Genomic DNA, 24,113 nt, shown 5'->3' with positions numbered 1-24,113 from the left:
TGGCTTTGGTCTGTGACCAATTCGATAAGGAGCCTACACCAAACATAAATCCTCTGTCGGGAGTCCCCTGGTGGCCTAGTGGTTAGGATTCTGGGCCTTCACTGCTGTGGCCCGGGTTCAATCCCTGGTCAGGGAACTGAGATCCTGCAAGCAGCTTGGCATGGCCAAAAAAAAAACAAATCATCTATGTCAACTTAGCATATTGTTTAGTTCAGCTTACATTTTCCTTAAGACTTTGTCAATGAAGGAAGCAGAGCATTAATTTCCATTCCAGCTCAAGCTCTTGTCTCCTTGTGAACGGGTAACAAATAGTTCATGGACCTACTGCCTTGAGGAGCACAGTATTAAGACAACCCAGTCTCAGTGTCAGGTACACAATTGGATATATGATTCGGCAGTTTGGGTAGAAGGCTGGAACTAGAGTTTATTGAGTAGGAGTTGGGAGTGGCCAGTATAGAGATGAGATTTGAAGCCGTGGAACTAAATGAACTCCCCCAGGGAGTAAGTGTAGATGGAGAAGAGAAAGTGGCTGAAGACAGAGCCCTGGGCATGCCAATATTTCGAGGATGGAAAGATGGGAAGGATCCAGCAAGAGACTGGAAAAGAAGAGCCAGGAAGTTAAGAGGACAGAGATGAGAAGAGTGGGAATGTGAGGCCAAGTGAAGATAGTGTTTCAAAGAGGGAGCAATCGGATAAATTGAGAACCAAAAATGCATCATGGGTGATCTTGACAGAAGCACTTTGGGTGGCACAGTATGGATACTAATCCATTTCAGATTCAGCAGTTCATCAACAATGGTTGTGGATGGAACGAAATGTAATGAATTATTATGAAGTACCTCTGATGTGCTAGGCGTTGTGCTAAAAACATCTGGCAACTTTTAAAATACAAAACCCTGAAAAAGTACGGATGATGTTTATCCTTATTTAACTGATGAGGAAATAGGCTTAGAGGTATTAAAAATTTTACCAAGGTCATATAGCAGGTACAGAGATCATTCAAACAGTGCTGTTCATTTTCACCAACTGTTTCAGCCAGTATTTTTCTCATACTCTTTGCTGGGTCCTGTTGGGCCCTACTCTTTGCTTAGGAATATGTTGGGTAGAAGTCCCAATGCGAAGTATATTTAAGAACATATAGAACAAGCTAACTGGGCATAAGTCACCGGACCAAACCATGCTGTGCACTGTTTTGTTGTAATACCAGATCTTTTGTATCCATAAATAATGGTCTGAGTACTTCATATCTTTAAACTTTGCCTCTGTTCAGTTTTTGGTAATCTTTTAGCTAATCCTTTCAAATGTTACTTGGTGCTTGTCTATGATTTCCTTTTCAAAAATTGTATAACCATTTAGTGAGATTTTGTTTCTGTTCCCTGGAATGTAGTGTTTAATTCTATTGTAGTCACTTGTATACAATAGTTTCCTCTGTAATAGTTCTACACTGCCATTCTTTAGTATCAAGTCTAATGTATTCACTTCCCTAGAAGCTGTCCATCAAAAGGCTTATTCTAAGAAATCTGCTGTCTCCTTCGAATGCCTTCCTTTCTTTTGGAGTCCTCCTGGAAGAAATTATCAGGTGTTTTGGGGATAATAGGCTTTCCATTTTTTTCTTTCTATGCTACATTTCATAGCAGGGCTAGTTGTGGGCTAGGCAGCCTAGAATTAGTAATAAATTTTATTATTTAATTGCCGACTCCTGTAGTATTTCACTAACCTAGTAAAATGTTTATACTTTGACAATAATATTGTCATTAGGATGTACCCCTGTTCTGCCTTTAGAATCTGAATCCCGCGAGGATTGTATGCTGCTGTTATCTTTATATTTTCATGTCTGGGAGGTACAGTTTAACAGCAGATTTTTATTTTTGTTTATTTGCAGATGTTCGTACACAAGCCATGTACCAGATGATGGATCAAGGCTTTGTAGGACTTATATTTTCCTGTTTCATAGAAGATAAAAATACAAAGGTATTGTGTGTGTGTGTGTGTGTGTGTGTGTCTATGTGTGTGTGTGTGTGCACATGCGCATGCGTGTGTGTATAAACACACAGACACAGAGAATAGAGAAAAATCTTTTTGCAATTTTAATAGGGTGGCCAGGGAAGGTTTCAATCAGGAGGGTCATTGAGTCAGGACCTGAAGAAAGTGAGGGAGCAAGTCTTGTGGATTTCTTGGGGGAAGAGCGTTCCAGGCAGAGGAAATAGCCAGTGAAAAGACCCTGAGGTGAGTGTGGCATGTTTAGGGGACATCGAGGAAGTCAGTGTGGCTGCAGCAGAGTGAGGCAGAACATGACTACATGTCCCAGCTTGCCTCTGTCAGTCCCAGTTCCACCCATTGTCCCAGTCTCCTATTCAGTTAGCACCTTTCCTTCTTGGAAGTGTCCTGGTAACATGGTAACCAGGACATGGTACCGTGGTAACTCTTTGCATGGTAACTCATGTGGTCATCCTACAGTGAGGTCTGGGAGATAACTGGGGGTGGGGCTGGGGGGACAGGGAGGGAGGGGGTGCAGAGTCCATGGCGTCCGTGAAACCAGTTAGGAAGCAACTGTAGTAATCTAGGAAAGAGATGACGGATGTTTGACCACGGTGGTAGGAGTGGAGGCTAATAACAGTAACAAGTGCTACCATTTATCACGTATTGTATGGCACTTACTCTTTAGGTGTTTTACATAAATATACTCGAACCCTGACAACCACCTGTGAGGATTATTATTATCAATTTTTATGGATAAGCAAACCGAACCTCAGAGAAGTTAAGCAGCTCAATCAATGGCTAGTCTTGCTATTCTGTTTGAATTTTACGTTCAGATCAAGAGGTTTTACTATGTGTCACTTCAAACAAAAAGAAAATTTAACACTGCAAGTATGAATTTTGCCGATTTACCAAGTGTGTCCTCCTCTTGTTTAGTACATTAGTTATATTCTCAGAATCTATGTTAATAATGAATATTCTTCATAAAATCACTCTTTTCTGAAAACATTAAAGTTTACTATCTTGAACTTCATACTTCATTTGAAATGCTTCTGGCTTTGTCATCATAAATTTATTGTCATTATAAACAGTTGTTGCATGAGTTTGTCAGCTTCCAAAAAAGGAGTTTGAATGGTCTCATTCTTAGTTTCTTGGTTCTCATGTTTGTGAGCAGTTCTCTGCTGTCACATGAGTGGATGTTTGATTGTGGCCATCTCACGTTGACTGAGTATTTTTTTTTTTTTTGCGGTACGCGGGCCTCTCACTGTTGTGGCCTCTCCTGTTGCGGAGCACAGGCTCTGGATGCACAGGCTCAGCAGCCATGGCTCACGGGCCCAGCCGCTCTGTGGCATGTGGGATCTTCCCGGACCGGGACATGAACCCGTGTCCCGTGCATCGGCAGGCGGACTCTCAACCACTGCGCCACCAGGGAAGCCCTTGACTGAGTATTTGATCCTTCTTACAGAAACTGATTTATACATAGTCTATCTTTGGAGTGTCTTCTAACCTTCCACTCCCAGAGGGGCCTTTGAGTTTTAGGTTAGCGTCCACTAAATTGCTATAACTCTTTCAATATTAATCCTCTGTGTGACCTTTCTTTTTTTCTTTCTTTTTTTAGACTGGACGGGTACTCTACACTTGCTTTCAGTCCATACAGGCCCAAAAGAGCTCAGAGTAAGTATGACAGAGATATATGTATGTATTGGTGGGTTAATCTCCATTCCAGGGAATTGATTGTTTTATTTCATTTTATTTTTCTCATTAGTAAGACACTAAGAATTCTATAGTCTTGCTTATACATGTGAACATCTCTGTGAGGAATTAGAATCTCTTTAGCATCTTGGATATCAGGGATCTAGAAAGCTAGGATCATATAAGCAAGGAGTCTGTTCATTGCAGTTACATCACCACAGCCCTGTCCCACATTTCCTTTCCTGCATTATTCTAAACTGAGTTGCACTGTTACTTTCCCTGTCTCTGATGAATTGTAAAACAAAGGCTGAGTGTGCAGAGTCTTATAGATTTGTATAAGCTCTTGTCTTTGTTGTGCCATAAACTTGATTTTAGAATTACAGTATCTCATTTAAATGTTTGCATAGCTTAGTTTCCTCATTTAAGTTCAATTCAACCTAAATTAGCAAATACAGTAACTACTATATGCCAAGCACCATGGTAGGCACCAAGGAGGCAGAGAGAAAGCCAAGTTCATTATCTAATTGGGAGACAGAAACAAAGAATGCCTTAAATTTTTTTCTTATAATATTTGTCAATTTATTATGATAGCATTGCTTGAAACAGCAAAGAATTGGGGAAAATAACAGATGTCTGTCAGTACAGAACTGATTAAATAAATTATGATGCATCTAAATGATGGAATAATATTCAGCTATTAAAAATATGAGGGGAATTCTCTGGCGGTCCAGTGGTTAAGACTCTGTGCTTCCACTGCAACGGGCCCAGGTTCAGTCCCTGGTCGGGGAACTAAGATCCCACATGCCGCATGGCGTGACCAAAAAAAATAAGGATGCTTAGTAGTGCTACATAAATATCTCCAAGATACACTGTTAAGTAAAAAAGGCAAGGTACAAGAACAGTCTGTATAGAATGCTACCATTCATATAAGGATATGGAAGAGAAATCTACTCATGACATACCAGTGTACTTGCTTGGAAATACACAGAATATCTGGAAGGAAACATCAGTCACCTCAGCAGAGAGGAAGTAGGAAGGAGGTGTGGAGACTTAATTGTACCTTTACAGCTTTGGAATGTTGAACCATACACAAGTGCTAATTTTTAAATTTTTCATCAAAGTAATAGATGCACGTGCATAAAAATATCAGATGGCACAGAATTTATGAGGGGGAACCACTTCTTTCTCCCAATTTTGTTTTTAGTTCTTCTGTTGTTTACCTTGATATCTCTAAATAATATACTTTTGATACTCTTTCTTGATTTACTAATTTTAGATATTAATTATTCTTCTTATTATGTTATCTTGGTCTCACAAATGAGGATTTAGTTCACACCGCCCCATCTCCATTCTGCCCAATGTAGTTATATTACTACTTTTTGTTCTTCTGTTGTTACTTTTCTAATCTTAAAGTTTGCCCCTTTATTTATTCTATCAACAACAGACAATAGACATCTCTTGGCTCCCTAGTGTTACTTGCAGTTTTACCATAAACCTTTATATTTTCACAGTTGCAAAAACCTGTGTTCTATGTTGTAATCACAATTGTGTTTTCTGTGCTTTGTGTACTAGTTGATTCTAAGAATAGAAAACAAAATGTTTATATTGTTATGATTATATAAATATTATTCCATGTACAACCAAGCACTATAAAGTAGTATACTATGATTCCATTTCCTTTCCTGTATAGCTTTTTGCTTTTTCATGGGGTTTTGAATGGCTTTTTTCTCCCTTATTTCTCTGACCTTATCACCTCCCTGAGTTCCAGATTCCTAGGATCGCTCCCTAAAGCCTTCTATCTTCCTATGCTAATCAGGTCTCAGCTGATGTCTTGGGGCTTTCCTTCATTATTCTCCTGGGTTGGATCCATTGTTGTCTGGATTTCATGTCATTTTTCTTGGTTCACTCTGTCATTTTGCTGTTAAAGGCCCTCTAGTAACTTCCTACGAAAGGTGTGCATTTGAGCTAAACCTTCTGCATCTGTGCTTGCCTGAAAATGTTTTTATTCTTCATTAATAACCCTAATGGATAAAGAATTCTAAATTGACATTTTCCCCCTCAGAACATTAAAATTGAAAAAGTGACATCAAGAGAGAAAGTGACAAAAGAGAGAGTGACATCAACAAAAGTGGCAGAGTAGGAAACTTCAAAAGTCCTCCACAGGGCTTCCCTGGTGGCGCAGTGGTTGAGAGTCCGCCTGCCGATGCAGGGGACGCGGGTTCGTGCCCTGGTCCGGGAAGATCCCACATGCCGCGGAGCGGCTGGGCCTGTGAGCCATGGCCGCTGAGCCTGCGCGTCCAGAGCCTGTGTTCCGCAACGGGAGAGGCCACAACAGTGAGAGGCCCGCGTACCGCAAAAAAAAAAAAAGTCCTCCACAAAAGCAGTGAATAATCTGGCAAAAACTGTCAGAATCAACTTTATTGGAACTCTAGAAAGTAATCAATATTTTATAGCAACCTGGCAAATACTAAATCCAGAAAAAAAAACACCAGAATCTCAGCATTTAAGTAAATCTCTGTCAAGTCACTAGATGGCTACTAAGCTAACAAGACAAAGACCTCAGTGGCCACATATAACAAAGAATATAGACTATAAAAAATTAGTTCAGGAAAGTCACTAAACACACAAACAAAATCAGATAAAACAAGCGGCAACAATAAACCCTGGGGAGGGGGTAGAATACGATTTCCATAGTTATAATATTCGAAATGTCCAGTTTTCAGCAACAACAAAAAAGGCATTCACAGAAACAAATTATGGGCTGAAAGCAGGAAAAATAAATTAATAAAAACATTCCTGGAGGAAGCCAAGATGTTGGGCTTACTAGACAAAGACTTTCAATCAACTATTTAAAATATTTTCAAAAAGCTAAAGGAAATGATATACAAAGAACTAAAGAAAACCATGAGAATGATAGAGAATACCTAATAGAAAATATCAATAAAGAGAGAAATTATAAAAAGGAACCAAATAGGAATTCTAGAACTGAGAAGTACAATAAGGGAAGTGAAAAATTCACTAGGTAGGTTCAACAGCAGGTTTGAGAAGACGAAAGAAAGAATCACCAAACTTCAAGATAGGTGATTTGTATACATTTTCTGCCCCTTTCTCTATCTCATCCTCTACTGGGACTCCTATTATGAGTACACTTAGAGCGTTTTAAGATGTCCCACAGGTCTCAGGCTCTTTATTTTTCTTCATTCTTTCTTTCTTTCTGCTCCTCAGACTGGATAATGTCAATTCACCCAGTCTGAGGAGCTAATTTGAACTAAAGTGTTAATTGTAATTCCAGGGAAACCGTTAAGAAAGTAGAGATATATAGTAGAGAGAGAGAAAGGAAGGAAGCAAAACAGTGTACTAGAAAATGTCTTTCTAATACAAAAGGCGGTAAGGAAGAATTGAACAAAAAATGATATAAGACATAGCAATTATAAACATATATGCACCTAACAAAAGGACCCCAAAATATATCACACAAAAATTGACAGAACTGAAGGGAGAGGTAGGCAGTTCAACAGTACTAGTGGGAGACTTCAACACCCCACTTTCCTTAAAGGATAGAACAATTAGAAAAAAAAATAATGAAACAGAAGACTTGAACAACACTATAAACAAACTATACCTAATAGACACATACAGAATTCTCCACCCAACAATAGCTGAATACACTTCCTTCCCAAGTGCACATAAAACATTCTCTAGGATAAACCACATGATAGTTCACAAAACAGGTCTCAATTTTTGAAGACTGGAATCATACAAAGCATCTTCTACAAAAATGGAATGGAATCTGAAATCAGTTACAGAAAGAAATCTGGAAAATTCACAAATATGTGGAAATTAAAAAACATGCTTTTAAACAGCCAGTGTTTAAGAGAAAGAAGAAATCACAAGATAAATTAGAAAATACTTTGAGACTAATGACAATGAAAACACAACATACCAAAATTTATGGGATGCAGCAAAAGCAGTGCTCAGAGGGGAATTTATAGCTATACATGCCTACTTTAAAAAAGAAATACCTCAAATCAGTATTTAAGGTATTTCTAACTGTACGCTTTAAGGAACTAGAAAAAGAAATGCAAACTAAATTCAAAGCAGTTAGAAGGAAGGAAATAATAGAGTGAAGACAAACAAAATAGGGAATACAGAAACAATAGAATCAAAGAAACCAAAAGTTAGTTCTTTGAAAAGATCAACAAAATTGACATGTCTAGCTAGACTGACAAAAAGATGAGAGAAGAACCAAATAACTAAAATCTGAATTAAAAGTAGGGACATTACTACCAACTTTACAGAAATAAAAATGATTATAAGGTAAAACCAAACAATTGTTAGATAACCTAAATGAAGTGGACAAATTCCTAGAAACACACAAATTGCCAAAACTGGCTCAAAAAGAGATAGAAAACCTGAACAGACCTATAAAAATTAAATAGATTGAATCAGTATGCAAAAACATCTCAACAAAGAAAACTCCAAGACCAGATGACTACACCGGTTAATTCTGCCACACATTTACAGAAGGATTAACACTAATCCTTCTCAAACTCTCCAAAAATAGAAGAGAATGGAGCACTTCTAACTCATCTTTGAGGCCAGTATTACCCTGATACCAAAGCCAGACAAAGATATCACCAAAAAAAAATATTACAAAAAGTGATATTCACTATGAATACAGATGCAAAAATCCTCAACAAAATCCTTCCATACTGAATCCAATAGCACATTAAAAGGATTATACACTATGATCAAGTGGGATTTATCCCTGGCGTAGAAGTGAGGTTCAACATAAGAAAATCAATTGATTAATATTCCACATTAATAGAATGAAGGAAAAAACCCACGACTGATGCACAAAAAGCAAAATTTCAACATCCTTCCATAATAAAAACACTCAGAAAACTAGGAATCTAGGGAACATTCCTCAACATTTTTGGGCTTTTATGAAAACCCACAGCTAACATTTTACGCAATGGTGAAAAGCTTTCTCCCATAAGATGAGGAACAAGACAAGGATGCCCACTTTCACCACTGTTATTCAATGTTACTGGTAGTTCTAGCCAAAACAATTAGGCAAAAAAAGAAATAAAAGGCATCCAAATTGGAAAGTAAGAAGTAAAACTATGTATTTGCAGATCATGTGTTCCTATATAGAGACAATCTGAAAGAAAGCCCCCAAAGCTACTAGAGTTGATAAATGAGTTCAGCAAGGTTGCAGTGTTCAAAATCAGTGCACAAAATCAGTGTGTATTTCTACACACCAGCAATGAACAATGTAAAAAATAAAACTAAAAAATCCAATTACGACAGCATACAAAATAATAAAATACCTAGGAAAAAATTTAACCAAGAATGGGAAAGACTTGTAAAGTTAAAACTAGAATACATTGGTGAAAGAAAAAACACCTAAATAAATCAAAAGATATCCCTTGCTCATGGATTGGAAGACCCAATATTGTTAAGATGACAGTACTTCCCAAAGATTCAATAAAATCTGTATTAAAATTCCAATGGCCCTTTTTACAAAAATGGAAAAGATGATCCTAAAATTCATAAGGAATTGCAAGGTGCCCTGAATAGTGAAAATAATATCGAGAAAGAAGAATAAAGTTGGAGGAATCACACTTCCAGATTTCAGAACTTACTACAAAGCTTCACTAACCAAAACTTTGTGGACCTGGCATAAGCAGAGACACAGAGACCAATGGAATAAAATTGAGAGTCCACAAATAAACCTGCATATCTGTGGCCAACTGATTTTCAACAAGGGTGCTGAGGTCGTTCAATGAGGAAAGAAGAGTCTGTTCAACAAGTGGTGCTGGGACAACTGGTTATCCACATACACTATATATAAAAATTAACTCAAAATAGATCAATGACCTAAATAGAAGAGCTAAAACTATAAAATGCTTATAAGAAAACATAGGGGTAAATCTTCGTGATGTTGGATTTGGTAATGGAATCTTAGATATGACACCAAAAGCATGAATAGCAAAAGAAAGCAGATAAATTGGATTTCATGAAAACTAAAATCTTTTGGGCTTCCCTGGGGGCTCAGTGGTTAAGAATCCACCTGCCAATGTGGGGACACAGGTTCAAGCACTGGTCCGAGAAGATCCCACATGCCGCGGGGCAACTAAGCCCATGAGCCACAACCACTGAGCCTGTGCTCTAGAGCCCGCGAGCCACAGCTCCTGAAGCCCATGCACCTAGAGCCCATGCTCCACAACAAGAGAAGCCACCGCAATGAGAAGCCTGCACACCACAAGGAAGAGTAGCCCCCACTTGCTGCAGCTAGAGAAAGCCCGTGCGCAGCAACAAAGACCCAACACAGCCAAAAATAAATAAATAAATTTATTTAAAAAAAAACCAGACACTAAAATCTTTTCTGCATCAAAAGACATTACCAAGAAAGTGCAAGGACAACCTACAGAATAGGAGAAAATATATGCAAATCTTAATATCTGAATGGGTCTAGTATCCAGAATATATAAGGATCTCTTGCAGCTCAGCAACTAAATGACAACTCAATTTAAAAATGGGCACAGTACTTGAATAGACATTTCTCCAAAGAAGATGTACAAAAGGCCAACAAGCACACGAAAAGATGCTCAACATCATTAGTCATTTGGAAAATGCAAATCAAAACTAACAAGATACCACCTTATATTCACTGAGCTGACCATAATTTTAAAAATGGAGAATAACAAGTGTTGACAAAGATGTGGAGAAATTGGAACCTACAGACATTGTTGGTGGGGAATGTAAAATGGTGAGACTGCTGTGGAAAACAGTTTTTTGGAGGGGAGGTTTTTCATATGAGAATTCATATGACCTAGCAACTCTATTCCTAGGTATATACCAAAAAGAATTGAAAACAGGTACTCAAACACTTGTACATGAATATTCATAGCAGCACTGTTCACAGTAGCCAAGAGTTGGAAACAACCCAAATGTCCATCAACTGATGAATGGATAAACAAAATTTAGTATATCGATTGAATTGGACTATCACTCATAAAAAACGAATGAGGTACTGAAACATACTATGATGTGGAGGAATCTTGAAAACATTATGCTAAGTAAAAGAAGCCAAACAAAAAAACAGGTCACATATTGTATGATTTCATTTATATGAAGTATCTAGAGTAGAGACAGAAAGCAGATTGGTGGTTGGCATGGTTTGGCCAGAAATGGGGAGCAGGATGGGGAGCAGCTGCTTTAATTGATACGGGGTTTTACTTTGGGGTGATGAAAATGTTTTAGAACTAGATAGGGGTTGTGGTCCTACAACATTGTAAATGTACTAAGTTCTACTGAATTGTTCCCTAGTTAAAATGGTTAATTATATTTTATGTGAATTTCACCTCAATTTTTAAAAATGGGCAAAAGACTTGAGTAGACATTTCTCCAAGGAAGATATACAAATGGCCAATAAACACAAAAACAGCTGCCCAACATCAGTAGTCTTTAGGGAAATGCAAATAAAACCGTAATGAGATACTGTTTCTCACCAACTAGGATGGCTGTACTTTTTTTTTTTAAAGGAAAATAACGTGTTGCTGAGGATGTGGAGAAAACGAACCTTGACCCATTGTAGGGGGGAATCTAGAATGGTTCAGATGCTGTGAAAAAGTTTGGTGATTCCTCAGAAATGTATACATTGAATGACCATATGACCTAGCAATTCCACTCCTAGGTATGTAGCAGAGACAGTTGAAAACAGGTGTTCAAACAAAAACGTGTACTTGAATATTCATACCAGCATTGTCCATAAATAGACAAAGAGCAGAACTAACCCAAATGACCATCAGCTGATAAGTGAATAAACAAGATGTAGTGTATGTAGCCATACAATGGAATTTTCTGTCATAAAGGGAAATGAAGTACTGATAACTGCTGTAATCCTGAATACATGCTAAGTGAAAGAAGCCTGATGCAAAAGGCCACGTGTGGTATGAAATGTCCGGGATAGACAAGTCTGTAGAGACAAAAATTAGAGGAGAGAGGTAAACTGGGAGTATATTAGTTTGCTAGGGCTGCCATAAAAAATACCACCAAGTGGCTTAAACAACAGAAATTTATCTACTCACAGTTCTGGTTGCAGTAAGTCTAAGATCAAGGTGCTGGCAGATTTGGCTTCTTCTGAGACCTCTTCCTGGCTTGCAGATGGCTGCCTTCTCACTGTGTCCTCACATGGACTTTCCTCTCTCCATGTGCATCCCTAGGGTCATTTTGCATGTCAAATTTCTCCTTCTTATAAGGGCACCAGTCAGATTGGATTTGCGTCCAACCTTAACAGCCTCATTTTACTTTAATCACCTCTTCAAAGGCCCTGTCTCCAAATACAGTCACATTCTGAGGTACTGGGGCTTAGGGTTTCAACATATGCATTTGGGGGGAGACACAATTCAGACCATAACAGGAAGCGACTGCTTAATAGGTATGGGCTTTCTTTTTGGGGTGATGAAAATATTACAGTATTAGGTAACAGTAATGGTTGCACAACATTGTGAATGTACAAGTCCCTGAATCACACACTGTAAAATGGTTAAAGTGGTGAATTTTACGTTCTCTGAATTTTACCTGAAAAAGAAGTCCTTAGAAGTAGAGCTTGGTGCTGAAAAGTCTCCTCTCCCCACTTCTAACTTTGTGCTGGAAGTCTTAGTTCAATAAAGCAAGAAATAAAAGGCATATAGACTGGAAAAAAACTAATCCTCATTTGCATAAGACATGGTTATCTGCACAGAAAATCCCAAAGAATCTATAAAGAAATTCCTAGAGCTAATAAGTGAGTTAAGTGATGTCACAGGATGCAATGTCAACACAAAAAAGCAATATTTCTTGCTTGTAGATTTTTTGATGATGGCCATTCTGACCCGTGTGAGATGATACCTGATTGTAGTTTTGATTTGCATTTCTCTAATGATAGTGATGTTGAGCATCCTTTCATGTGTTTGTTGGCAATCTGTATATCTTCTTTGGAGAAATGTCTATTTAGGTCTTCTGCTCATTTTTGGATTGGGTTGTTTGTTTTTTTGATATTGAGCTGCATGAGCTGCTTGTCAATTTTGGAGATTAATCCTTTGTCAGTTGCTTCACTTGCAAATATTTTCTCCCATTCTAAGGGTTGTCCTTTGGTCTTGTTTATGGTTTCCTTTGCTGTGCAAAAGCTTTGAAGTTTCATTAGGTCCCATTTGTTTATTTTTGTTTTTATTTCCATTTCTCTAGGAGGTGGGTCAAAAAGGATCTTGCTGAGATTTATGTCATAGAGTGTTCTGCCTATGTTTTTTCCTCTAAGAGTTTTATACTGTCTGGCCTTACATTTAGGTCTTTAATCCATTTTGAGTTTATTTTTGTGTATGGTGTTAGGGAGCGTTCTAATTTCATTCTTTTACATGTAGCTGTCCAGTTTTCCCAGCACCACTTATGGAAGAGGCTGTCTTTTCTCCACTGTATATTCTTGCCTCCTTTATCAAAGATAAGGTGACCATATGTGTGTGGGTTTATCTCTGGGCTTTCTATCCTGTTCTATTGATCTGTATTTCTGTTTTTGTGCCAGTACCATATTGTCTTGATGGAGAACAGTATGGAGGTTCCTTAAAAAACTAAAAATAGAACTACCATACGATCCAGCAATCCTACTAGTGGGCATATACCCCAAGAAAACCATAATTCAAAAAGAGTCATGTACCACAATGTTCATTGTAGGACTATTTACAATAGCCAGGACATGGAAGCAACCTAAGTGTCCATTGACAGATGAATGGATAAAGAAGATGTGGCACATATCTACAATGAAATATTACTCAGCCATAAAAAGAAACCAAACTGAGTTATTTGTAGTGAAGTGGATGGACCTAGAGTCTGTCATACAGAGTGAAGTAAGTCAGAGAGAGAAAACCAAATACCGTATGCTAACACATATATATGGAATCTAAAAAAAAAAGGTTCTGAAGAACCTAGGGGCAGGACAGGAATAAAGATGCAGATGTAGAGAATGGACTTGAGGACATGGGGAGGGGGAAGGGTAAGCTGGGACGAAGGGAGAGAGTAGTATGGACATATGTACACTACTAAATGTAAAATAGATAGCTAGTGGGAAGCAGCCGCATAGCACAGGGAGATCAGCTTGGTCCTTTGTGACCACGTAGAGGGGTGGGATAGGGAGGGTGGGAGGGAAACGCAAGAGGGAGGGGATATGGGGATATATGTATAAATAAAGCTGATTCACTTTGGTATACAGCAGAAACTAACACAACATTATAAAGCAATTATACTCCAATAAAGATGTTTTTTAAAAAAGCAATATTTCTAAATGCCAGCAATAGAAAATTGGAAACATTTTAACACAGTACTACAAAAAATGAAACAGGTGTAAATTTATCAAAATCTATCAAATCTATATGCTGAAAACCACAGAACATTGATGAAAGAAATCAAAGAAAACCTAATTAAATGGAAAGACATGCCATGTTTATGGATTGGAAGACTCAACATAGTAAAAATTTCAGTTCTCCTCAAATTAATCTGTGGGTTTAGAGCAACAGCAATCAAAATTTCAGCAAGACTTTTTTTGTAGATACAGACAAACTGATTCTAAAATTTATATGAAAAGGCAAAGGAACTTGAATACCTTAAACAATTTTGAAAAGGAAGAATAAAATTTGGAGGAATAGTCTAACAGTTAGACTACCATATACAAAATAAACGTTGTTCTAAACCTCATACCAAAAAAAACATTAAAAGGGATCATAGGTCCAATTAGAAATAAGAGTGTGAAAAGTCTTAGAGGAAAAGGTAGAAAATCTGTATGATATTGGGCTTGCCAACCAGTTCTTATTCTTGGAACCAAAAGCATTTTTCCAGTAACTTATTTACAACACAGAAATAGAGTCACAGACATAGAAAACAAACTTATGGTTACCGGTGGGGAAAGGGGGATGGGAGGGATAAATTGGGAGATTGGGATTGACATATACAGACTAATATATATATATGAAAAAATAGATAACTAATAAGGACCTACTGTATAGCACAGGGACTTCTACTCAATAGTCTGTAATGACCTATATGGGAAAAGAATCTAAAAAAGAATGGGTATATGTATGTGTATAATTGACTCACTTTATTGTACAGCAGAAACTAATACAACATTGTAAATCAACTATACTCCAATACAAATTTTAAAAAGCATTTTCCATAAAAGACATTTGATAACAAGACTTCATCAAAATTAAACAATTTACTGAGTGAAAGAAACTTAAGAAAATGAAAAGACTAGCTACAGTGTGAGTGAAAATATTTCAAATCAAATGTCTGAAAATAGACTTGTATCTATAATATACAAACAACTCTCAAAACTCAACAATAAAAAAGTATACAACCCAATTAAAAATGGGCAAAAGACATGAGCATATGCTTCACCAACAAGTATGTAAGAATGGCAAATAGATTTTTAATTAGGGGAAGGTGGCAGAAGAGTAAGACGCGGACATCACCTTCCTCCCCACAGATACATCAGAAATACATCTACACGTGGAACTGCTCCTATAGAACACCCACTGATCGCTGGAAGAAGACCTCAGACCTCCCAAAAGCCGTGTGGATGAAAGGCTCTTGGTGCTCCAGCCAGGAGTCAGTGCTGTGCCTCTGAGGTGGGAGAGCCAACTTCAGGACACTGGTCCACAAGAGACCTCCCAGCTCCACGTAATATCAAATGGCGAAAATATCCCAGAGATCTCCATCTCAACACCAAGACCCAGCTTCACTCAACGACCAGCAAGCTACAGTGCTGGACACCCTATGCCAAACAACTAGCAAGACAGGAACACAACCCCATCCATTAGCAGAGAGGCTGCCTAAAATAATAATAAGGCCACAGACACCCCAGAACACACCACCAGACGTGGACCTGCCCACCAGAAAGACAAGATCCAGCCTCATCCACCAGAACACGGGCACTACTCCCCTCCACCAGGAAGCCTACACAACCCACTAAACCAACCGTAGCCACTGGGAACAGACACCAAAAACAACGGGAACTATGAACCTGCAGCCTGCAAAAAGGAGACCCCAAGCACAGTAAGATAAGCAAAATGAGAAGACAGAAAAACACACAGCAAATGAAGGAGCAAGGTAAAAACCCACCAGACCTAACAAATGAAGAGGAAATAGGCAGTCTACCTGAAAAAGAATTCAGAATAATGATAGTAAAGATGATCCAAAATCTTGGAAATAGAATAGAGAAAATGCAAGAAACATTTAACAAGGACCTAGAGGAACTAAAGAGGAAACAAGCAACGATGAACAACACAATAAATGAAATAAAAAATACTCTAGAAGGGCTCAATAGCAGAATAACTGAGGCAGAAGAACAGATAAGTGACCTGGAAGATAAAATAGTGGAAATAACTACTGCAGAGCAGAATACAGAAAAAATAATGAAAAGAACTGAGGACAGTCTCAGAGACCGCTGGGACAACATTAAACACACCAACATTCGAATTATAGGGGTTGCAGAAGAAGAAGAGAAAAAGACAGGGACTGAGAAAATATTTGAAGAGATTATAGTTGAAAACTTCCCTAATATGGGAAAGGAAACAGTTAGTCAAGTCCAGGAAGCACAGAGAGTCCCATAGAGGATAAATCCAAGGAGTAACATGCCAAGACACATATTAATCAAACTATCAAAAATTAAATACAAAGAAAAGATATTAAAAGCAGCAAGGAAAAAACAACAAATACCACACAAGGGAATCCCCATAAGGTTAACAGCTGATCTTTGAGCAGAAACTCTGCAAGCCAGAAGGGAGTGGCAGGACATATTTAACGTGATGAAAGAGAAAAACCTGCAACCAAGATTACTCTACCCAGCAAGGATCTCATTCAGATTTGATGGAGAAATTAAAACCTTTACAGACAAGCAAAAGCTGAGAGAGTTCAGCACCACCAAACCAGCTTTACAACAAATGCTAAAGGAACTTCTCTAGGCAAGAAACACAAGAGAAGGAAAAAACCTACAATAACAAACCCAAAACAATTAAGAAAATGGGAATAGGAACGTACATATTGATAATTACCTTAAATGTAAATGGATTAAATGCTCCCACCAAAAGACACAGACTGGCTGAATGGATACAAAAATCAAGACTCATATATATGCTGTCTACAAGAGACCCACTTCAGACCTAGGGACACATACAGACTGAAAGTGAGGGGGTGGAAAAATACTCCATGCAAATGGAAATCAAAAGAAAGCTGGAGTAGCGATTCTCATATCAGACAGAATAGACTTTAAAATAAAGACTATTACAAGAGACAAAGAAGGACACTACATAATGATGAAGGGATCGATCCAAGAAGAAGATATAACAGTTGTAAATATGCACCCAACATAGGAGCACTTCAATACATAAGGCAAATACTAACAGCTATAAAAGGGGAGATCGACAGTAACACATTCATAGTAGGGGATTTTAACACCCCACTTTCACCAATGGAGAGATTATCCAAAATGAAAATAAATAAGGAAACACAAGCTTTAAATGATACATTAAACAAGATAGACTTAATTGATATTTATAGGACATTCCATCCAAAAACAACAGAATACACATTTTTCTCAAGTGCTCATGGAACATTCTCCAGGATAGATATCTTGGGTCACAAATCAAGCCTTGGTAAATTTAAGAAAATTGAAATTGTATCAAGTATCTTTTCCAACCACAACACTATGAGACTAGATATCAATTACAGGAAAAGATCTGTAAACAATACAAACACATGGAGGCTAAACAATACACTACTTAATAACGAAGTGATCACTGAAGAAATCAAAGAGGAAATCAAAAAACACCTAGAAACAAATGACAATGGAGACACAACGACCCAAAACCTATGGGATGCAGCAAAAGCAGTTCTAAGAGGGAAGTTTATAGCAATACAATCCTACCTTAAGAAACAGGAAACATCTCAAATAAACAACCGAACCTTGCACCTAAAGCAATTAGAGAAAGAAGAATAAGAAAACCCCCAAAGTTAGCAGAAGGAAAGAAATCATAAACATCAGATCAGAAATAAATGAAAAAGAAATGAAGGAAACGATACCAAAGATCAAGAAAACTAAAAGCTGGTTCCTTTTTTTTTTTTTTTTTCGGTATGCGAGCCTCTCACGGTTGTGTCCTCTCCCGCCGCGGAGCACAGGCTCTGGACGCTCAGGCTCAGCGTCCATGGCTCACGGGCCCAGCCGCTCCGCAGCATGCGGGATCTTCCCGAACCGGGGCACGAACCCGTGTTCCCTGCGTCGGCAGGCGGACTCTCAACCACTGCGCCCCCAGGGAAGCCCAAAGCTGGTTCTTTGAGAAGATAAACAAAATTAATAAACCATTAGCCAGACTCATCAAGAAAAAAAGGGAGAAAAATCAATAGAATTAGAAATGAAAAAGGAGAAGTAACAACTGACACTGCAGAAATACAAAAGATCATGAGAGATTACTACAAGCAACTCTATGCCAATAAAATGGACAACATGGAAGAAATGGACAAATTCGTAGAAATGCACAAGCTGCCAAGACTGAATCAGGAAGAAATAGAAAATATGAACAGACCAATCACAATCACTGAAATTGAAACTGTGATTAAAAATCTTCCAACAAAAAAAAGCCCAGGAACAGATGGCTTCACAGGAGAATTCTATCAAACATTTAGAGAAGAGCTAACACATTTCCTTCTCAAAGTCTTCCAAAATATAGCAGGGGGAGGAACACTCCCAAACTCATTCTATGAGGCCACCATCACCCTGATACCAAAACCAGACAAAGTTGTCGCAAAGAAAGAAAACTTCAGGCCAATATCACTGATGAACATAGATGCAAAAATCCTCAACAAAATACTAGCAAACAGAATCCAACAGCACATTAAAAGGATCATACACCATGATCAAGTGGAGTTTGTTCCAGGAATGCAAGGATTCTTCAATATACGCAAATCAATCAACGTGATACACCATACTAACAAACTGAAGGAGAAAAAACATATGATCATCTCAATAGATGCAGAGAAAGCTTTCGACAAAATTCAACACCGATTTATGATAAAAACCCTTCAGAAAGTAGGCATAGAGGGAACTTTCCTCAACATAATAAAGGCTGTATATGACAAACCCACAGCCAACATCGTCCTCAATGGTGAAAAACTGAAAGCATTTCCACTAAGATCAGGAACAAGACAAGGTTGCCCACTCTCACCACTCTTATTCAACATAGTTTTGGAAGTTTTAGCCACAGCAATCAGAGAAGAAAAGGAAATAAAAGGAATGCAAATCGGAAAAGAAGAAGTAAAGCTGTCACTGTTTGCAGATGACATGATACTATACATAGAGAATCCTAAAGATGCTACCAGAAAACTACTAGAGCTAATCAATGAATTTGGTAAAGTAGCAGGATACAAAATTAATGCACAGACATCTCTGGCATTCCTATACACTAATGATGAAAAATCTGAAAGTGAAATTAAGAAAACACTCCCATTTACCATTGCAACATAAAGAATAAAATATCTAGGAATAAACCTACCTAAGGAGACAAAACACCTGTATGCAGAACATTATAAGACACTGATGAAAGAAATTAAGGATTATACAAATAGATGGAGAGATATACCATGTTCTTGGATTGGAAGAATCAACATTGCGAAAATGACTCTACTACTCAAAGCAATCTACAGATTCAATGCAATCCCTATCAAACTACCACTGGCATTTTTCATAGAACTAGAACAAAAAATTTCACAATTTGTATGGAAACACAGAAGACCCCGAATAGCCAAAGCGATCTTGAGAACAAAAAACAGAGCTGGAAGAATCAGGCTCCCTGACTTCAGACTATACTACAAAGCTACAGTAATCAAGACCGTATGGTAGTGGCACAAAAACAGAAAGATAGATCAATTGAACAGGATAGAAAGCCCAGAGATAAACCCACGCACATATGGTCACCTTATCTTTGATAATGGAGGCAAGAATATACAGTGGAGGAAAAGACTGCCTCTTCAATAAGTGGTGCTGGAAAAACTGGCCAGGTACATGTAAAAGTATGAGATTAGAACACTCCCTAACACCATACACAAAAATAAGCTCAAAATGGATTAAAGACCTAAATGTAAGGCCAGAAACTATCAAACTCTTAGAGGAAAACCTAGGCAGAGCACTCTATGACATAAATCACGGCAAGATCCTTTTTGACCCACCTCCTAGAGAAATGGAAATAAAAACAAAAATAAACAAATGGGACCTAATGAAACTTCAAAGCTTTTGCACAGCAAAGGAGACCATAAACAAGACCAAAGACAACCCTCAGAATGGGAGAAAATATTTGCAAGTGGAGCAACTGACAAAGGATTAATCTCCAAAATTGACAAGCAGCTCATGCAGCTCAATATCAAAACAACAAACAACCCAATCCAAAAACTGGGCAGAAGACCTAAACAGACATTTCTCCAAAGAAGATATACAGATTGCCAACAAACATGAAAGAATGCTCAACATCATTAATCATTAGAGAAATGCAAATAAAAAGTACAATGAGATGTCATCTCACAGCGGTTAGAATGGCCATCATCAAAAAATCTAGAAACGATAAATGCTGGAGAGGGTGTGGAGAAAAGGGAACCCTCTTGCACTGTTGGTTTGAATGTAAATTGATACATCCAATATGGAGAACAGTATGGAGGTTCCTTAAAAAACTAAAAATAGAACTACCATATGACCCAGCAATCCCACTACTGGGCATATACCCTGAGAAAACCATAATTCAAAAAGAGTCATGTACCAAAATGTTCATTGCAGCTCTATTTACAATAGCCAGGAGATGGAACCAACCTAAGTGTCCATCATTGTATGAATGGATAAAGAAGATGTGGCACATATATACAATGGAATATTACTCAGCCATAAAAAGAAACGAAATTGAGCTATTTGTAGTGAGGTGGATGGACCTAGAGTCTGTCATACAGAGTGAAGTAAGTCAGAAAGAGGAAGACAAATACCGTATGCTAACACATATAAATGGAATCTAAGAAAAAAAACTGTCATGAAGAACCTAGGAGTAAGACGGGAATGAAGACGCAGATCTTCTAGAGAAGGGACTTGAGGATGTGGGGAGGGGGAAGTGTAGGTTGTTACAAAGTGAGAGAGTGGCATGGACATATATACACTAACAGACATAGAATAGATAGCTAGTGGGAAGCAGCCGCATAGCACAGGGAGATCAGCTCGGTGCTTTGTGACTACCTAGTGGGGTGGGATAGGGAGGGCGGGAGGGAGGGAGATGCAAGAGGGAAGAGATATGGGAACATATGTATATGTAAACTGATTCACTTTGTTATAAAGCAGAAACTAACACACCATTGTAAAGCAATTATACTCCAATAAAGATGTTAAGAAAGAAGAATTTACTTAGACAAATTCACAAAATTGTGTATACTGGGGTACTAATAGTTAAATTGATATAATAGCTTAAATTGGAAACAAGCTAAATTGTAGTGGCTACATAAAGTATGGAATATCCATATAATGGAATATTAAGTAGTCAGTATTTTTACATTGATAAGTGCTCCTGATCTATTGTTAAGATTTTAGAAAGCAGATTATAGAATAACATTAAAATAAATAAATATTTGTGTAAAGACAAGAGAGCTTATATTGGCATATAAAAATCTGGAAAAATAAGTGAGATGAGATTATGGGAGATTTTCACTTCACTGTATTATTTGTTACTTTTTCAATACTCGTGAATTCAGGAGAATCTATATCTCCTTAATATAATAAAAATAATTGTATATGAGGTAACAAAGAAAATAAATATCTTAAAAATTTTTTAAATGAAATATGCATTAAGGCAAAGATTGTAATTCCAAATTAGTTAAGAACCTGTATTATGTCATGGGTACTACATATTTTTTACCTTTATGGAGTAAGGGCAAAATGGTGAGTGGAATTAAACAGAAGACTGGAACTAATAGACAGCAATTACTATTATCATTGATTTTCTGCATTTTCTGTAAGTATTATCTGCTTGGCAAAATTTACTTCTGTAGGATTTAAGGTCTCTAGCTCTTCTTTATCAGACTACTTCCTTGCACCTATTTTTTAAAAATAAATATTTATTTACTTATTTAAAAAAAAAGAATGGAAAATAAGCACATAAAAAGATGCTGAATATCACTAGCTAATAGGGAAGTGAAAATTGAAACTGCAGTGAGATACCCCTACAGACCTATTAGAGTCACTAAAATAAAGCATACTAACAGTACCAAATGCTGGCAGGGATGAAGACTGGAACTCTCATGATGCTGGTGGAAATGCACAATGCTACAGTCACTTTAGAAAACTATTTGACAGTTTTGTATAAAGTTAAACATACTCTTAATATGTGATCCAGCAGTCTTACTCCAAAGAGAATTGAACACTAATTTCACACTAACCCTGTTTGTATATGTTTATACAGACACACACACACACACACACACAGAATTGCCACAAATTGGAAACAACCCAGATTCCTTCAATAAGTGAATTGATTACCAAACTCTAAGACAGCCATACATTGGAGAACTACTCAGCAATAAAAAGGAATGAACTTTTGATTTCAGAGTCTGAGTGAAAGAAGTCAGTCTCAAAAGGCTATATGCTGTATGACTGCTTTTATATGATAGTCTCAGAAAGACAAAATTATAGGAATAGAGATCAGGTCAGTGGTTGCTAGGGCTTATGGATTAGGGGAAGGGTGTGAGTATAAAGGGACAGCATGAGGGAGTTTTTTAGGGTGGGTGATGGAAAATTATGTATCCTCATTAAAGTAGTTACAGGAACCTGTACATGTAAAATTCATTGGACTGTACTCCATAAGTCAGTTTGTATGACAAAAGTAAAAAAAAATTAAGTCATAAGTCATTAGTACATGACCTCTGTAACAAATAATTTGAGGATCTAAAGGAAATGGTTGATTTCTTAGGAAGATATGTCAAAATTAAGAATAGAAAACTTATTCAGTGCAGTTATCAAAGCAGAGACTGAAAACGGTGATTAAGGATCTATGATTTTAAAAGATAGCGAGTTTACATGGCTTTACAGCTGAATTCTAACCTTTGAAGGATGGGTGGCTCTAATTCAATTTATACATTTTTCCAGACTATACAAAAAGGTTATAAGCTCCTCAATTTTTTAAATAGCTAAAATAATTTTAACACCAAAACCTGGATAGAGATAGCAAAGAATAAGAAAACTATTGACTAATCTCAGCTATAGATACAAAAATTTGAAATATCAACAAATCAAATATAACTGTATTAGGGGATAATATACAATGAACAAATTCAGTTTAATCCAGAAATATAAAGTTCATTCAGCTTCAGGAAGTTTAAATGTAATTCAGAATGTAATATAATTCTTTACATCAACCAGTTGAAGGAGAAAAACCTGGGAAGACATCTGATAAAAGTCATGCTAGTGGAAACTGTCAGGTACTTGATGTGCATCCTCTCATTTAATTTTCCTAACAACCCTTTTACTAATGTGGAAACTGGAGCTCAGAGGTTAAGAGGCTTGAAGTCACAGAGTTGGTGTAGAGGGCCATTTTCAATGTCAAACATTAATTTTTATCAATCTGACAGATGAACAACAGTATGCCAGCCAGTAAAGTGGTTTTAGTGAGGGTGCCCATCTCCTCATGTCTGTCAGTCCTGAATTGCCCATTCATATTCTTTGCTTTATTTTCTATAGAGTTATTTGTCTTTTTTTCCTGCTGATTTGCATAATTTCTTTGTATGTTCTGGAAATTTCATCTTTTGTCTGGTATGTTGCAAATATTTAGTCCCAGGCTGACTTAGTTTATTGTGTCATATGTCAGACAAAAGCTTTAAAGCAATATATCAATGTTATCTTTCATTTTATGCCTTTGCCTTTCTTCTTTCAAAGACCTTTCATTTCCTCAAGACCATAAATAATAGTTTTATGTACTTTCTTCTTTTATAATTTTGGTTTTTGCATTTAGAAAGTTAGGTCATCTGGAACTTATGGTGTTAACTCCTTGCAGTTGGAGTTTAACTTCATTTTATCCCAACTGGATCACTAGTTGTCCCTGTACCACTTTTTGAGCAGTTGCCTGCACACCCATTGGTTTGAAAGGCCACTTTGATCATATATTAAGTTTCTTTATATATACATGAGCCCATTTCTGTTTTCTCCTTCATTCCCTTGATCTGTTTGTTCCTTTGCTAATACCATACTTTAGTTACTAGGGCTTTTTAGCATAGAAACGGAAAGGCAGTGTATACAGAGCCTGAGAGCATGGGGCTTTGAGCCAGGTAGCCTGGTTTGAGTCCTGAGACTACCTTTAACTAGGTATGTGACTTTGGGCAAATAACTCAAGCTCTCTCTACGT

At 37.4% G+C, this 24,113-nt stretch overlaps 1 protein-coding gene across 1 annotated transcript in view; it reads left to right on the top strand.

The window, feature by feature from the left end:
• BRCC3 (BRCA1/BRCA2-containing complex subunit 3) overlaps positions 1-24,113 on the top strand; it is a 75,689-nt gene that overhangs the window by 13,475 nt on the left and 38,101 nt on the right. The window contains exons 6-7 of the mRNA XM_030850222.2: positions 1,883-1,971; positions 3,596-3,651. Coding sequence (XP_030706082.1) covers positions 1,883-1,971; positions 3,596-3,651 — 145 coding nt within the window. The remainder of the gene's footprint in view (positions 1-1,882; positions 1,972-3,595; positions 3,652-24,113) is intronic.

Source organism: Globicephala melas, chromosome X (assembly GCF_963455315.2).
Source record: "Globicephala melas chromosome X, mGloMel1.2, whole genome shotgun sequence".
Classification (NCBI taxonomy): Eukaryota; Metazoa; Chordata; class Mammalia; order Artiodactyla; family Delphinidae; genus Globicephala; species Globicephala melas.
The sequence above is the reverse complement of the archived record's forward strand: the minus strand, read 5'-3'. Positions and strand labels throughout refer to the sequence as shown.